The sequence below is a fragment of the Tamandua tetradactyla genome, chromosome 18 (genome assembly GCF_023851605.1).
Source record: "Tamandua tetradactyla isolate mTamTet1 chromosome 18, mTamTet1.pri, whole genome shotgun sequence".
In the NCBI taxonomy this organism is placed as follows: Eukaryota; Metazoa; Chordata; class Mammalia; order Pilosa; family Myrmecophagidae; genus Tamandua; species Tamandua tetradactyla.
In genome coordinates, this window is record NC_135344.1 from 63,651,556 (window position 1) to 63,669,732 (window position 18,177).

The following is an 18,177-nucleotide window of genomic DNA, read 5'->3' on the forward strand; positions in this document are numbered from 1 at the left end:
AAAAAGTGTTAATTGTTTAAAATGAATAAGTTAAAGTAGCAAAGTATATTGGAAAGACCCTTCTATCCTTCATTCATTCTTTAAAACACTCAGACTATTTTAAATGACCTAAATAATCAAATCAAGTCATCAACTTAGCCCCCAAATAACTAACTACAAAAAATCTTGGATAGGAAAATAGCTTGACAGTTCCACAAAAAGTTAAACACAGGGCAGGCCACTGTGGCTCAGCAGGCAGAGTTTTCACCTGCCATGCTGGAGACCCTGGCTTGATTCCTGGTGCCTGCCCATGCAAGGAAAAAAAAAAAGTTAGACACAGTTACTTAGCAACTCCAATTCAAGGTATAACCCAAAAGAATTGAAATCAGGGATTCAAACAGATACTTGTAGGCCAATGCTAGTAGTAACATTATTCACAATAGCTAAAAGGTGGGAATAACCCAAATGTCTATCAGCTGCTGAATGGGTAAACAAATGTGGTATATCCATACAATGGAATACTGTTCAGCCATAAAAAGGAATGAAGTTCTGATACCTGCTATGATCTAGATGAACCCTGAATACGTTATGCTAGACACAAAAGGACAAATATCATATAACTCCACTTATATGAACTACCTAGAATAGACACAAAAAGTAGATCATAGGTTATCAGGACCTGGAGGAGGGGGGATGAGGAGTTATTACCTAATGGGTACAGAGTCTCTGTTTGAGGTGATAAAAGGGTTTTAGAAATAGAGGTGGTAATAGTTGTACAACTTTGTGAATGTAATTAATGCCACTGAATTATACATTTAAAAATGGTTAAAATTATTAGGGACACCCAAATCAATAGGCCAAGCCTTTGATCTTGAGACTTACTCTTGTGGAACTTATGTAGGTAGCGTAAAAGCTTAGACTACCCACAGGCATGCCTAAGAGTTACTTCTGGGGCACCTCTTTTGTTGCTCAGATGTGGCCTTACTCTCTCTAAGCCCAACTCTGCAAAGGAAATCATTGCCCTCCCCACTACGTGGGACATGACATCCAGGGGTGAAAGCTCCCTGGCAGTGTGGGAGATGACTTCCAGGGATGAGTCTGGCCCTGGCACTGTGGGATCAACAATTCCATCCTGACCAAAATGGGGAAAAGAAGTGTAACTAATAAAGCATCAGTGGCAGAGAGAGTTCAAATAGAGTTGAGAGGCTACTCTGGTGGTCACTCTTAGACAAGCTTCAGTTAGACATTTCTACATATCATAACTTGCCAAACCCCAACCAAAACCATTGCAGCCAATCCTAAAGAACACCTAGGGCAATATATAAGATTCTACAAAGGTTTGATGCACTAGGGTAACTTTCCAGAAACCTACAACCTCCAGATGGGTCCCTGGACCAGATAAGTCCTGAAACCTAGAGGGCCCAGCTTCTCCAGAACATCAGCTAGTTTCTTCTCCTTATCCCATATTACTGACAGCCCCATACAACATGAAAAAGTTAGAATGTCCATAGCCCAAATACTCCTAAAGAGTGGGATAGAAGGATCAAAGGTGATGGTGGAGTTATACAGAGAAGGTAGGGTTTAACAAACGAGCATGATTGCCGAATCATTAAATTGGTTTTTCTTTTAGTCTCCAGTATCTTAGAGCAGCTAGAAGTAAAAACCTAAAATTGTGGGATTGTAACCCATACCAAACTCTGAAATCTGTTCTACAACTAATTGCTGTGCTGTGTTTTAAAATTTATTGCTTTTGTGTATATATGTTATTTTTCACAAAAAAGAAAAAGTCGATTGTGATGACAAAATAATATTTATTCTTTCTAGCCACCTATGCTCTGGAACAGCTAGAAGGAAAAATCTCAGAGGATGGTATGGTAGCCCATGACAAACTCTGGGACCAGTCCTGTAATTACTTGTTGAAGAATGCTTTGAAAACTATTGCTTTTTTCTTTCTTTGCTTTGTATATATGTTATATTATACAATTTAAAAGGTTAAAAAACGGTTAAAATGGCAGATTCTATGTTAAATATATTTCACATAAATTTAAATAAATATTAAAAATTTGTTTGATAAAAATATCAAATTTTAAAAATTTGATAAAACTTGTTTGGTGTTGTCAATGTTTCAATATTAAATTTTCAGATCTTTTCCTAGGATGGTTACAGAAGTGCAGTTTTAATATCAGAGACTGTTAGTAAGGAGTTTTGAAAGTAGTGCCACATGCTTTTACACCCTGCCTGGTCTCTGTGGGAAAGAGCTCTCAGCTGACCATGCCCTGCTCTAGAGTACAGCAGCTGAGGCTGGACCAGCTGCTCCCTGTTCTCTAGCGCATTTGTTATTGGGATAATCAGACCAGTTCAGATACTCATCCCTAGAATTGTGAGAAGACAGAATCCTCCTCACTCCTTGGTGGTTGGGGTTCTTGGATTAAAGGGAACCTGAAGAGCAAGAGGTGACTCAGGAAAGTATATTATTATCTATGTCCCACTTCGATGTCACTGATTTGGTTAAACCACTGACTGCTGCGTCCCACTGGTTTCAATCACAATAGCAAATGCATTTAACAAAAGCAAAGCAGGATTTCATCTCTCATGGCTCTAGAACAGGAACAAGCAACGCTCATTTTCACTACTTGGATTTCCCTTGATCAAAATGAGGTCACTCTGAAAATGTGGAAAGAGTGCTGTTGCACACAGCTATGAATATGCTGATGCCACCGAACTGTATACTCAAAAATGTTAAAATGGTAAATTTACCATTATCCAATAAACTTATTATCCATTCTCTCACATAAAAAAAAAAATGAGGTCACTGCAAGGAAGTTAACCAAACTTGCTGCATTTCATAGAAATTTGGCTGTGGTGCTCTGTCTCCAGGGTGGGGTTCAGTTCAGTTCAGTTTGTATATTTGAAGGAATGTGTGGAAATTCATCTGGAAAGAAATAGGCCCTTTAAAGGCAGCCCCTCGCTAACTAAACCTAATGGCTTCCCTATGGCTCCATCTGCCCAGGGATCTCATTCCTTGGACCCCCAGCTCTGAAAGGACAAGCCAGTAAAATTTGTGGATAATGGGGTGCGTGAATGCTTGGGGGACGTGACCCTGGAGGCTAATTTCCTGTCTCATTTAGAATTCTTCCTTTTTCATCTTTTCTTTACTCTTTTTCTTTTCCTGTTTTTAAAAATACATTGGGGCTATTCTAGAAACTAAAAAAAAAAAAACTGTAACTCCTCCCACCCTCTCCACTCCCATACCTAGTGTGCTGGTTTGAAAGGATGTATGTACCCTGGAAAAGCCATATTTTAATCAAAATCCCTTTTTGCAGAGGCAGAATAATCCCTATTCAATACTGTGTGTAATTAGATCATCTCCCTGGAGGTGTAACCTAATCAAGAGTGGTTGTTAAGCTAGATTAGGGGAGATGTGTCTCTACCCATTTGGAGGAGTCTTGATTGGTTTACTGGAGTCCTATAAAAGAGGAAACATTTTGGAGAATGAGAGATTCAGAGAGAACAGAGAATGCTGCAGCACCACAAAGCAGAGAGTCCACCAGCCAGCGACCTTTGGCGATGAAGAAGGAAAACGCCTTGTGGGGAGCTTCATGAAACCAGAAGCCAGGAGAGAAAGCTAGCAGATGACGCATTGTTCGCCATGTGCCCTTCCAGATGGGAGAGAAGCCCTGACTGTGTTTACCATGTGCCTTCTCACTTGAGAGAGAAACCCTGAAATTCATCAGCCTTCTTGAACCAAGGTATCTTTCCCTGGATGCCTTTGACTGGACATTTCCTTAGCTTGTTTTAACTGGGACATTTTCTCAGCCTTAGAACTGTAAACTAGCAACTTATTAAATTCCCCTTTTTAAAAGCCATTCTGTTTCTGGTATATTGCATTCCAGCAGCTAGCAAACTAGAACACCTAGATAAAGACACACACACACACACACACACACAACCATTCTCTTCATGATAATAAGGAAAGCACTATTATTTTTCATTGTTAATAAATTAGTATTATTGAGGTATAATTTATATACAATAATACTCTCCAAATTTAAGTGTCAATCAATGAGTTATGACCAATATATAGTCACTAATCACAAATGTAGCCAAGTTATAGAATATCTTCATCACCCCAAAAAATGTACCAAAAAAGAACCTGGTGATTTTTTGGTGTTTTTTTTGTTGTTGTTATTCTGTTTTGGTTCTTCTATTTATGATATTTTTAATTAAATTGTAGGTTTACATAAAAATCATGCATAAAATACAAAGTTCCCATACACCACCCTATTATTAACTTCTTGGATTAGCGGAAAGCACTACCTATTTCTTTTGTCTGGATCAAAAAAGAGTGATTAGGTAAGTAAGCTGATAAAAGCTGTGGGAGAAGTGAGATGAGCTAATGGAATTTTTCATCTTTAATGCAAAACCATGGAACACATTTACTGAGGCTGGAATGAGTCACCTGAAATGTGCAGCAAAGTTAAGTGGGTTCTGTCATGTTGTGGTTGGAAAAAGGCGGAAGACAACGGTATTACCACAAACAGCCACTTTTTAAAATCATAAAGAGATGGAAATGGATTTATTCCTGCCTGTGATGTCTCTCAGGACAAGGTGGCAAGATGGGGAGGAGGTGGGGAGAGCTCTGTGAAGGCCCTTAAACACTTAACTCAGCACCGTCCAAGAAGAGCCTTAAATACCTTCCTTGGTGAGGGCAGAGTCTGCCCACTGTGTGCCCAAGTCAGCAAAGTAATAAAAGAAGCAGTTCAAAATCCTGGCTGTTAACAGAGTGTGATTCCAATGATCTATCCATAAGTATGAAGCTGCTGCTGGATTCTGTAAGCTTGTTGATTTTTACACAACTTCTGGGGGCTGGACTGGCTTTAAAAAAATGCTCGACTTACAACTGGGGGCAATTAAATTTGCAGAAGAAACTGAAACACAGCTCATAACTCCACTGTGGTCAGTGATCCTATCTCAGGGAAAAGCTCAAACAGGAGGTCACTGGCTTAGAGGGGGTGGCAGGAAGGCACTGATTCATTGTCTAGCCTTCTCTTTTCACCTGGCAAATACTACTCCTTTAAGACTCATTTCAAAGTGCTACCTCTCCTCTGAAGCTTTCCCTGACCTTCCTGGACAGAGAGAGCTAACCTCCTCTTTTGTACACACTTTTTAAAAATAGTATTTCTCACGCTGTACTTCAATTATTTCTTTATGCCTGTCTCCCTGATAAGTTTGTGGGCTTCTTATATGTAGGGACTTTGTCTTCTCATTTCTCCCTTTTTAAAACTTATTTCTCTGGTGCCGGGCAGAGTGCCTGATATACGGCAGCACCCGAGACAAGTCTGCAAGATGTCTGCCCCACTGATGAATGAATGCCAGCCCTAGAGAAGTTGAAACAGTGGCCCTGTCAGTTTCAATTTAAAGTTCAAGGAAAAGTTTCCCTAATAATGGAGGAGAAAATGCCCAAAAGGACATAACTGGGACAAATGAAAAAACTGGAATATAGACTATCAACTTTATATCAATTTAAAATTTCTAGCACTTGATAATCACACTGTGGTGCAATTATTAAATGTTCAAAAAGCATAATGTTTGCAACCTACTCTTAAATGTTTAGAACACTGATAGCGAGATAGACAGAAAGATAGAATAAAGGTGGCAAAATGTTAAAAGTTGTAAATTTGGGCATCTTGCCTTCACCAGTGAGTAGGTCTCTAGTCTCAGTTTCCCATCTCTAAAAAAGGAGGGGGGTTGAGATTGCCACTGAAGTCATATCTTTCCCTGGGATGAATGACTTCCACATGGCTTAATGTGCATTCTAAAGAATCTGCTCTTGGATGAAATCTCTGAATTGGGGAGGACCCTTTGGCCAAGAAGATCAGGAGCTTGAAACCAAAAAGTTTCTGCTATGTGAGCTCGCATTATGCCCTCTAGTCTACAATTACCCACAGTTAAAAGCAGATACATAACATTCTCATAGTTATTACAGGAGAGAAATGGACCAAAATTCAAGGATTTTTAGGCAGTCTAGATGACTGCAAGGAGAGAGGCCAAATTTTGCCACTTTTTCATTTCACCCAATGAAATAAATAACCATAAAACATTCTTTTTACTCACTTCACGCAGTGTTAGCACAAAGAAAAAATAAGTTGCAAACTGGAATCCAAATAACAATCAACTATTCTGGAAGGTTCAACTTACCAACTTCAGTGCCTTTTCCCAGAGTAAAGGTAAGTCCACATCCCTTTAGCCCGTCTTCTGCGTCCGTCTCTATTATGACGTAGGCAGCCGAGTAGTCAGGGTCCGTGTGCTGCATGAGAATATCCCCCCACCCAGATAAGGTTAACATGAGAAATGTGAAAAGAAAACATAAGAAAATGCTGCAAGTGCTCCAATCCAATGAACTGCTGACGTGCTCCAAGGAAAATATAAGAATGTCCTCTCCAAGGATTCAAATTATTCTAACCAGTGCGATGCATACATGTTTTGTTGCTGTTGTTGTTTTTTGGTTTTTATTTTTTGATGCATATATTTTCATGCCAGTTTGCAGTTATGTCTCCCTTGGTGTTTAGCTCAATTTAAAACCCAACAGTTTTCTTTCCCAGCTTTCTCTGTCAGCTCTTTGAACAGTTATATTCACAAGCACCTTAAAATCAAACCAATTGGCACCACATAGGGCAGCCCTGGTTGCAGAGGCTAAGGAACTGAAGGGCAGAAAGCTGGAGCCTGGTGTGGAGGTGGCAGGTCCGTGGGAGTGCACAAAGGGAGCCAGAGACTAGGAAATAAGCAAGGCCGTGTTCCTTGGGCACACTATCCTCACCAGCGCAGCCCCATGACCAGCGACTCAAGCCACACCCCATGCACCTGAATCCTGTCACCTGTTCCCATTCCCCATGCTCCAGGTGCACCCACCAGACCCCCGTGCACGTATCTGCCCCCCACCCCCATCCCAAGTGCAGCCCAACCCACCTGTCCTGCACCCCTCCTGAGCACCACCTTCCCTTCCATGTTCCCTGCAGACTGCTGCCAGCATATAAAGGCTGCAGGCACTAACCTCCATACCTAGGCTAACTCTGCTCCTCTGCCCATAGTGTCACACAGCCTCACCCCACCCCCCCTGAGCTCTGCACATCAGTTTACGGCACTTCTAACCCACACACGCACAGAGGCCCCCAGTATATCATTCAGCTCTGGGAAACACACTTTACAGCAGTTCCAGAACCGCACTGCACATGGCCCTCAGTCATATTCCCAGCTCTAAGAAAGTGCTGACCTGTGCAGCCAGGTCACATCTGCCCCAAACTACGAAGGCATAATGCCAACCTGCGGCCACAGCTCTATGCATGTGCACATAGGGCCCTGTGTCTTAGAACAGCACAGATCAGGGTTATACCCCACAGACCGGTGCACCCACACAGCTACATCCTCCCTGGCTGCTGGGCGCCCAGGTAACATCCCCAATCTATGCCTATACTTGCCCTGAAACAAATCACTGCACTGAATGCACACCCCATACCCTGCTCCCTGCTGTACAACCATCCCGCAAACACAAAGCCTTAGACTACTGAAAGAAATCAACTCCCAAAGTAAATCAATCAAGATATTTCCATGCCACAAAGACAACAGAAGATCCTTAAGCATATCACAATGCAGACAGATATAGCCCTGCCTAATGGCCATATTAAAACACCAGAGGAGACACAGGCATTAGAACAACTAATCAGAGAGGTTCATACAAATCTACTTAATAAAATAAGTGGGTTAGTAAATGATAGAAAGGAGATCAAGAAGACAATAGAAGAGCATACAGAGAAATTTGAAAGAATAAATAGAAAACTAGCAGATATCACAGAGATTAAAGACTCTGCTGACCAAATAAAAAACATACTAGAGACACACAATGCCAGATTTGAAGAGACAGAAGAAAGAAAAAGTGATATAGAGTACAGGATAACTGACTTTGAAGACTCAAAACAGCAAGTGGCAAAAAAGATGGAAAAAACTGAATTGGATCTCAGGGAAATGATAGACAAAACAAAACGTGCAAATATAAGAATCATTGGTGTCCCAGAAGGAGAAGAGAGGACTAAAGGGCTAGGAAGAGTAGTTGAGGTTATAATGGGGGGACACTTCCCAACCCTTTTAGAGGTCATAAATATACAAGTCGAAGAAGCCCAATGAACTCCAAACAGAATAAATCCAAATAGGCCTTCCCCAAGGCACATACTAATCAGTCTGTCAAATGTTGAAGAGAAGCAGAAAATCCTGAAAGAGGCAAGAGAAAAACAATCTACTACATACAAGGGAAACCAAATAAGACTGAGTTCAGACTACTCAACTAGCACCGTGGAGGCGAGAAGGTGGTGGTATGATATATTCAAGTTCCTGAAAGAGAAAGACTTCCAGCCAAGAGTTCTGTACTCAGCCAAATTGTCCTTCAAAATTGAGGGTGAGATTAAAGTTTTCACCAACAAAGAAACTCTGGAAGAACTGACCCTACAAGAAATACTAAAAGGAGTTCTACAGGCTGAAAAAAAAGACAGGAGAGGGAGGTCTGGAGGAGGGTACAGAATTGAAGAGTACAAATACTAAGGGTAATTTAAAGAATACAAAGAGAAAGAGGGAAAAGAATATATAGATCTGACAAATAAAATAAAAAAAATAAGATGGTGGAATCAAGAAACGTCTTTTCAGTAATAACTTTGAATGTTAATAGACTAAACTTAGCAATTAAAAGATACATATTGGGGGTGGGCGATGGTGGCACAGTGGCAGAGTTCCTGCCTGCTGTACTGAAGATCTGGGTTCAATTTCCAGTGCCTGCCCATGCAATAAATAAATAAATAAATAAATAAGATACAGAGTGGCAGAATGGAGTAAGAAACATAACCCAGCTATGTGCTGCTTACAAGAGACTCAACTTGGACACAAAAGTGAAAGGATGGAAAAGATTTTCCATGCAAGCTGTAACCAAAAGAAAGCAGGAGTAGCTATAATAATATCGGACAAAATAGACTTTAAATGTAAAGACATCATAAGAGACAAAGAAGGACACTATATACTAATTAAAGGATCAATTCACCAAGAAGATGTAACAATCATATATGTTCACGCTCCCAATCAAGAAGCTCCAAAGTACTCGAGAGAGACATTGGCAAAACTGAAGGGAGCGATAGATGTTTCAACAATAATAGTAGGAGACTTCAATATACCACTCTCTTTTATAGATAGAACAACCAGACAGAAGATCAACAAGGAAATACAGAAGTTAAATAACTTGATAAATGAATTAGATCTAACAAACATATATAGGTCATTGCATCCCAAAGCCAAAAGGATATACATTCTTCTCTAGTGCTCATGGAACATTCTCCAGGATAGATCATATACTGAGGCACAAGACTGGTCTTTATAAATTTAAAAACATTGAAATTATTCAAAGCACTTTCTCTGCTCACAATGGGATGAAGCTGGAGCTCAATAACCACCAAAGAATGAGAACATCAACAGATATATGGAGGTTAAATAGCACACTCTTAAACAACCAGTGGGTCAAAGAAGAAATTGCTAGAGAAGTCAGTAGCTATCTGGAGATGAATGAAAATAAGAATACAACTTATCAGAACTTATGGGATGTGGCAAAGGCTGTGCTGAGAGGGAAATTTATTGCCCTAAATGTCTATATTAAAAAAAAGAAAGCAGAAATCAAAGACTTAACAGCACACTTGTAGGAACTTGAGAAACAACAGCAAACTAACTCCAAAGCAAACAGAAGAAGAGAAATAAAGATTAAAGCAGAGATAAATGAATGGGAAAACAAAAGAACAATAGAAATAATCAATAAAACCATGAACTGGTTCTTTGAGAAAATCAATAAAATTGATGGGCCACTAGCACGACTGACAAAGAAAAAAAGAGAGAGGATGAAAATAAACAAAATCAGAAATGAAAAGAAGAAATAAAAGAAATCATCAGAGGATACTATGAACAACTATATACCAACAAATTAGACAACTTAGATGAAATGGACAAATTCCTGGAGACACGCAAACAAACTATACTGACTCAGGAAGAAATAGAAGATTTCAACAAACCAATCACAAGTAAAGAGACTCAATCATTCATCAAAAATCTTCCTACAAAGAAAAGCCCAGGGTCAAATGGTTTCATAGTTGAATTTTATCAAACATTCCAAAAAGAACTAACACCAATCCTGCTCAAAATTTAAAAAAATAAGGAAAAAGGAACTCTACATAACTCATTTTATGAAGCTAATATTTTAATACCAAAATGGGGTAAAGATGCTATAAGAAAGGATTATAGGCCAATCTCCCTAATGAACAGAGATGGAAAAACTGTCAAAAAAATATTAGCAAATTGAACCCAACAACACATTAAAAGGTTATACACTATGACCAAGTATGATTTATACCAGGAATGCAAGGATGGTTCAACACAAGAAAATCTATTAATGTAATACAGCACATTAACAAACCAAAAGGGAAAAATCACATGATCATCGCAAACGATACTGAAAAAGCATTCAACAAAATTCAGCATCCTTTTCTGATAAAACTCCAAAAGATAGCAATCAAAGGTAACTACCTCAATATGATAAAGACAATATATGAAAAACTGATAGCCAACATCATACTCAATAGAGAGAGACTGAAGGCTTTCCCCTAAGATCAGGAACAAGACAAGGATGTCCACTGTCACCCCTATTATTCAACATGTTCTAGCTAGAACAATCAGGCAGGACAAAGAAATAAAAGGCAGCGAAATTGGAAAGGATGAAGTAAAACTCTTATTATTTGCAGATGATCTGATATGATATGGGAAGATCCTGAGAAATCTAAAGCAAAGTTACTTGAGCTAATGAACAAATTCAACAAGGGGACAGGTTATAAAATTAATGTGCAAAAATCAGTAATGTTTCTATACACAAGTAATGACCTGAGGTGTCAGTTAAGGAAAAAATTCCATTCAAAATAACAACTAAAAGAATCAAGCACTTAGGAATGAACTTAATTAGGGATGTGAAGGACTTGTACACAGAAATCCACATAACACTGCTAAAAGAAATCAAAGGAGATCTAAATAGGTGGAAAGATATTCCCTGCTCATGGATTGGAACGCAAAATATAGTTAAGATGTCAATTCTCCCCAAATTGGTCTACAGATTCAACACACTACCAATCAAAATTCCAACAACCTACTTTGAAGATCTGGAAAAGCTGATTATTAAATACATCTGGAAGGGAAAGAGACCCCAAATAGCTAAAAGAATCCTAAAAAACAAGAACAAAGTGAGATGATTAATATTCCCTGACTTTAAAATCTATTATACAGCCACAGTGGCCTAAACAGCATGGTTCGGGCACAAAGATAGAAGCACTGACCAATGGAATCAAATCGAAGTGCAGAAATAGACCACCAAATCTATGGTCAACTGATTTTTGACAAGGTCCCAAATCCTCTGAACTGGGACAAAATAGTCTTTTCAATAATTGGGCATGGAAGAACTAGATATCAATACCCAAGAGAATGAAAGAGGACACCTATCTTACACCCTACATAAAAATTAACTCAAGGTGGATCAAACACCTAAATATAAGAACTAGCACCATAAAGGTTCTAGAAGAAAATATAAGGAAATATCTTCAAGATCTAGTGATAGGAGACAGCTTCCTAAACTTTACACCCAAAGCACAAGGAACAAAAGAAAAAAATAGATAAAGGGGAACTCCTCAAAACCAAATGCTTGTGCACTTCAAAAGACTTTGTCAAAACGGCGAAGAGGCAGCCAACTCAATGGGAGAAAATATCTGGAAATCACATACTGGACAAAGGTTTTATTTCCTGTATATACAAAGAAATCATACAACTCAACAACAAGAGAACAAACAACCCAATTATAAAATAGGCTAAAGATATGAATAGGCATTTTTTTGAAGAGCAAATACAGATGGCTCAAAAGCACATGAAGAGATGCTCATTTTCATTGGCTATAAGGGAAATGCAGATCAAGACTAGGAGATACCATTTCACACCTATAAGAATGGCTGCCATTAAACAAACAGGAAACTATAAAAGTTGGAGAGGATGTGAGAAACAGGAACACTTATGCATTGCTGGTGGGAATGTCTAATGGTGCAGCCACTATGGAAGACTGTTTGATGGTTCCTTAGGAAACTAAATATCAAGTTGCCCTATGACCCAGTGGTAGCACTACTTGGTATATACCCAGAAGAGCTGAAAGCAATGACACAAACAGACATTTGCCCACCGATGCTCATAGCACCATTATTCACAATCACCAAAAGATGGAAACAAACCAAATGCCCAACAAAAGACAAGTCAACAAAATGTGGTATATAAATACAATGGATCTTGAGGACATAATGCTGAGTGAAGTTAGCCAGACACAAAAGCATAGATACTGTATGATTTCACTTGTATGACCAGCATAAACGTTTAACCAGAGGCTTATAATACAAAATATAGGGGACTTAAAGGTATATAGAAGCTTGAAATTGGTGAACCACTAGCTAATGAGGTTGGACTCCAATGTAAGAGAATAGATAGGAGTGAAGGTGGTTCTCTAGTGGGTCTATAAGTAATATTAGCATATTGAAGATGAACAAGATTGAAAGGGGTTGTATAGACCTATGTGTCCCACTAATAAGCAGTATTAATATGAATTAGTTCTCGCAAGAATTACTTCAAAGATATGATTCTTGTACAAAGAGTGTTTAAGTCCAGGGTACAGGGGGGAACTCCTATTGCATGCTATCAGCTTTGTTCAAAAGGAAACCATCAGCACAACCACAGCAACAGCAGAGTTAAATAACGGGGGTAGGGACAAGAGTTAAGAGAAGGCTTAGATTTCCTATTTGGCGAGGGTATGTACTCATTTTCTTTATCTTGGGAATGATGAAATAATCTAAAATTGAGGATGTTGATGGACTGTGGACTTTGGGCCCTATACATGATGCCTGATGAATACAGGTGACTGAAGGATGTGCTGACAGAGAAGTAGATTGGTAAATGATAGTGTATACTTATGAACGAAGGTTGTGCTGCTACAAAAAGGAACAAAGTCATGAGGCGTGCAACAAGGTGAATGAACATGTGGGACACTTGGTAAGACAAAATGAGCCAGAAACAAAAGAACAACAATGGTATGGTCACCTTTAGAAAATGCTTATAAGAAAACAGGGGCCTAGATTGTAAGCTTTTAGAGCAGACACATTAAGACTGGAGTGGTGATTATTGTTTCTGGATTTTGAGAGGCTGTTTTATATATGTAACCTGATATTTACAGATAAGAATGAAGCCGAACAGGTTAGAGTTAAAGTAATCCAGAACATAGGGGTAAGGAAGACAGTGCCTATATTTTAAACCCACACATACCCTTTGAGACTAATGGAAGAACTGGTCTGGAACTGAAATTTTCTGTAGTGCATAATCAAATTCAACCTATCTACATAGCTCATTTGAACAACTGAAACACAGGGAGCATAGAATAAGAAAGAGGTCCTGTATTCCTGTATAGATTATTGTAATGCCTGGATACATCCTAGAGTATATTAAGCAGATAATCAAAAAGTATTGACAAAGTCCCCTGAGGGATGGGAGAAAGAGTATGGAACTATTAAACCTTATCATCAGGGAATCCCAATACTGTGTCAAGCTTTAGGGACAACCAAATCAATAGGCCATGCTCTCGACCATGAGCTTACTATTGTGAAGTTTATGTTGGTAGCAGAGCTTAGACTACCAATAGGCATACCTAGGAGTTACTTCTGGAGGACCTCTTTTGATGCTCATATATGGCCTCACTCTCTCTAAGCCCAACTCTGCAAGTGAAATTATTGCCCTCCCTCCTTCATGCAACATGACATCCAGGAGTGAAAATCTCCCTGGTGACCTGGGAGTTGACTCCCAGGGATGAATTCAGATCTGGCACCATGGGATCAACAATTCCATCCTGACCAAAAGGGGGAAAAGAACTGTAATTAATAAGTATCAGTGGCAGAGAGAGTTCAAATAGAGTTGAGAGGCTACTCTGGAGGTTGCTCTTATGCAAGCTTCAGTTAGAACTTGCTACCTATCATAGCTATCATACCTATCATAACCTGCTAACCCCCAATCAGGACCATTCCAGCCAATCCTAAAGAACACCTAGGGCAATATGTAAGATTCCAAAAGGGTTCCATACAGTAGAGTAACTTTCCAGAAATCGACTACCTCTAGATGTGTCCCTGGTTCAGATAAGTCCTGAAACCTAGCCCAGCCTCTCTAGAACATCAGATAGTTCCTTCTTCCTACCCTATATTTGTGATAGACCCTTCCAATATGAAAAATTCAGAATTGCCATAGCCCAAATACCCCTAAAGAGAGGGATGGAAAGATCAAAGGTGATGGTGGAGTTATACAGAGAAGATAGGATTTAACAAACGAGTATGATTGCTGAATCATTAAATTGATAAATATTTTAGTCTCCAATATTTTAGGACAGCTAGAAGTAAAAATCTAAAATTGTGGAATTGTAACCTATGTCAAACTCTGAAATATGTTCTACAACTAATTGTGGTTGTGCTTTGCTATTTATAGTTTTGTATATATGTTATTTTTCACAAAAAAGAAGGAAAAAAGTAGATTGTTATGATAAAAAATATTTAAACCATCTAGCCTCCTATATTCTGGGGCAGCTATATGGAAAAATATGAGAGGATCATATGGTAGCCCATGAAAAACTCTGGGATTTGTCCTGTAACTACTTGTTGAAGAGTGCTTTGAAAACTATTGCTTTTTTATTTCTTTGCTTTGTATATATGTTATACTATACAATAAAAAAGTTAAAAATAAAATAAATAAAATAAAATCTGTGGCTCAAGATGGCGGCTTAGCAATGTGCGTGTTTTAGTTCATCCTCCAGAACAACTACTAAATAACCAGAAATAGTCCAGAACAGCTCCTGGGGCCACATCAGTGACCGGACACACAGCATACCCCAGTCTGGACCAGCTGGATTGGTGTGAGCCCCCCAGAACCGTGAGTTCCCCAAGCCACGGTGGCTGGCAGCCATCCCCCACAGGCTGCTTCCCAGAGGGAAAAGGAAAGGAACTTTACCAGCAGCAGGAGCTGAGCACAATCAAACGCAAATCACGCAATTAGTTAACAAATTCTGACTACTAAAAATAGGCCCCCAGCTCAGGTGAACCTGGTCAAAGCAGAGGTTGCTCATTTATGCCCTGGCGCCAAGGGGGCAGGGCTGACAGAAAAAAAAAAAAAAAAAAAAAGGAAACAGGTTTTTCTGGCTGTGTTTCTACAAAGGCTTGACTGCCTTTGGATTCAGCAGTAGGACTTCTCAGGCTGCAACTGCCCCAGACACAGGCAGAAACAAGCTCGTCTGAGGGCTTGTCTGGAGCCTGTGACTTCCCCAGGGGAGGTGTGAAGCCCAACTCAGGTGGAATCCCTCCCTCAAGGAATTCAGACACCAGGGCTTGGTAATTTGAAGCCATTAAAACCAGCCTACAACCTCTCCTCTGTCTCCACCACGCCCCCAGCAGGGAGAGTCTGCCAAAGTTAAAGGTACCACATCATCTCATGCTGGTGGGACCTGCAGGCAGACAAGTGCCACACACAGGGCAGGATAAGAAAAACAGAGCTCAGAGACTTCATAGGAAAGTCTTTCAACCTGCTGGGTCTCACCCTCAGGGAAAACCAACACAGGTGACTCTTTTCTCCTGATAGGAGGTCAGTTTGGTCTGGGAAAATCCGGCTTGGGTCTATAATACCTAGTAGGCCCTCCTAAGGGTTGGGGTTGGGGTGGGGGCAGGGGGAGAAGGCACCATACAAGCAGGGCAAGAAACAAGAAAACAAGAACTTGAAAAATTCTCCTCTGTTAAACAAAAGCTAAGCTAGAGGTCCAGAAAAAGCTGAACTGAATGTCAAGGACCACAAATCCATCCTGCAAGAAAACCCTACGTAAAAGAAGTGAAAACAATCTCCAGAATAAACTAATTAATGTAATTAAATGCCTAGACACCAGCAAAAAATAACAAATCACACTACGAAAACTGAAGATACAGCCCAGTCAAAGGAACAAACCAACAATTCAAATGAGATACAGGAGCTGAAACAATTAATTCAGAATATACGAATAGACAAGGAAAACCTCATCAAAAACCAAATGAATGAACTGAGGAAGGATATAAAGAAGGCAAGGAATGAACAAAAAAAAGAAATTGAAAGTCTGAAAAAACAAATCACAGAACTTATGGGAATGAAAGGCACAGCAGAAGAGATGAAAAAAACAATGGAAACCTACAATGGTAGATTTCCACAGGCAGAACATAGGATTTGTGAACTGGAGTACGGAACATCTGAAATCTGACAAGAAAAAGAAAATATACGGAAAAAATGGAAAAATATGAGCAGGGACTCAGGGAATTGAAGGACAATATGAAGTGCATGAATATACGTGTTGTGGGTGTCCCGGAAGGAGAAGAGAAGGGAAAAGGAGGAGAAAAACTAATGGAGGAAATTATCACTGAGAATTCCCCAACTCTTATGAAAGACTTAAAATTACAGATCCAAGAAGTGCAGCATACACCAAACAGAACAGATCCAAATAGACATACTCCAAGACATTTAATAATCAGAATGTGAGAGGTCAAAGAGAAAGAGAGAATCTTGAAAGCAGCAAGAGATAAGCAATCCATCACATACAAGGGAAGCCCAATAAGACTATGCATAGATTTCTCAGCAGAAACCATGGAGGCAAGAAGACAGTGGGATGATATATTTAAATTATTAAAAGAGAAAAACTGCCAACCAAGAATTCTACATCCAACAAAACTGTCCTTCAAAAATTAGGGAGAAATTAAAACATTTTCAGACAAAAAAAATCACTGAGAGAATTTGTGACCAAGAGACCAGCTCTGCAAGAAATACTAAAGGGAGCACTAGAGACAGATACGAAAAGACAGAACAGAGAGGTGTGGAGAAGAGAGTAGAAAGGAAGATGATGAGTAAAGGTAAAAAGAAGGAAAATTAGATATGACATATAAAATCAAAAAGGCAAAATGGTAGAAGAAAGTACTACCTGTACAGTAATAACACTAAACGGTAATGGATTAAACTTCCCAATCAAAAGACATAGACTGGCAGAATGGATTAAAAAACTGGACCCATCTATATGCTGTCTCTACTCAAAGGACATGAGGGCAAGGACACAAATGGACATTTCCACACCAGTGTTTATAGCAGCATTATTTACAATTGCCAAGAAATGGAAACAGCCAAAATGATGTCTGATGGGCATCAACAGATGGGTGCCTAAACACACTGTGGTATATACATACGATGGAATATTATGTAGCTGTAAGACAGAATAAAGTTATGAAGTATGTAACAACATGGATGGACCTTAAGGACATTATGCTTAGTGAGATTAGCCAAAAACAAAAGGCCAATTACTGTATGGTCTCACTGATATGAACTGACATTAGTGAATAAACTTGGAATATTTTGTTGGTAACAGAGACCATCAGGAGATAGAAATAGGGTAAGATATTGAGTAATTGGAGCTGAAAGGATACAGATTGTGCAACAGGACTGAATATAAAAACTCAGAAATGGACAGCACAATACTACCTAACTGTAATACAATTATGTTAAAACACTGAATGAAGCTGAATGTGAGAATGATAGAGGGAGGAGGGCTGGGGGCATAAATGAAATCAGAAAGAAAGATAGACAATAAAGATTGAGATGGTATAATCTAGGAATACCTAGAGTGTATAATGATAGTGACTAAATGTACAAATTTAAAAAATATTTTTGCATGAGGAAGAACAAAGGAATGTCATTACTGCAGTGTACTGAAAATAGATGGTAATTAATACTTTAAAATTTCAATTTATGTGAGACTAAAGCAAAAAATGTTTATTTGGTACAAAATTTATATTCTGATTAGTGCATTTCCTATTACAACTTATGTAGATAGCTTGGTTGAACAACATAAGCACATGGAACTTTGAGGAGGACATGAGATTTTGTTGGTTTGTCCAGAGTGATGCCCTGATGAATCCCAGAGTGATTTGATCAGTGAGTGGAAAAGTATTTGCAAAGTCCCCTTTGGGGAATGGTGAGAACAGGGAGAAATTCAACTTCCTCAAGTTGAATTCT

General features: G+C 39.2%; 1 protein-coding gene across 4 annotated transcripts in view; it reads right to left on the reverse strand.

Annotated features, from left to right (window-relative positions):
* ENOSF1 (enolase superfamily member 1) overlaps positions 1-18,177 on the reverse strand; it is a 77,033-nt gene that overhangs the window by 40,459 nt on the left and 18,397 nt on the right. For all 4 annotated transcript variants that reach the window (XM_077135856.1, XM_077135857.1, XM_077135855.1 and 1 more), the window contains exon 2: positions 6,178-6,286. In XM_077135856.1, the coding sequence (XP_076991971.1) occupies positions 6,178-6,286 (109 nt within the window). The remainder of the gene's footprint in view (positions 1-6,177; positions 6,287-18,177) is intronic.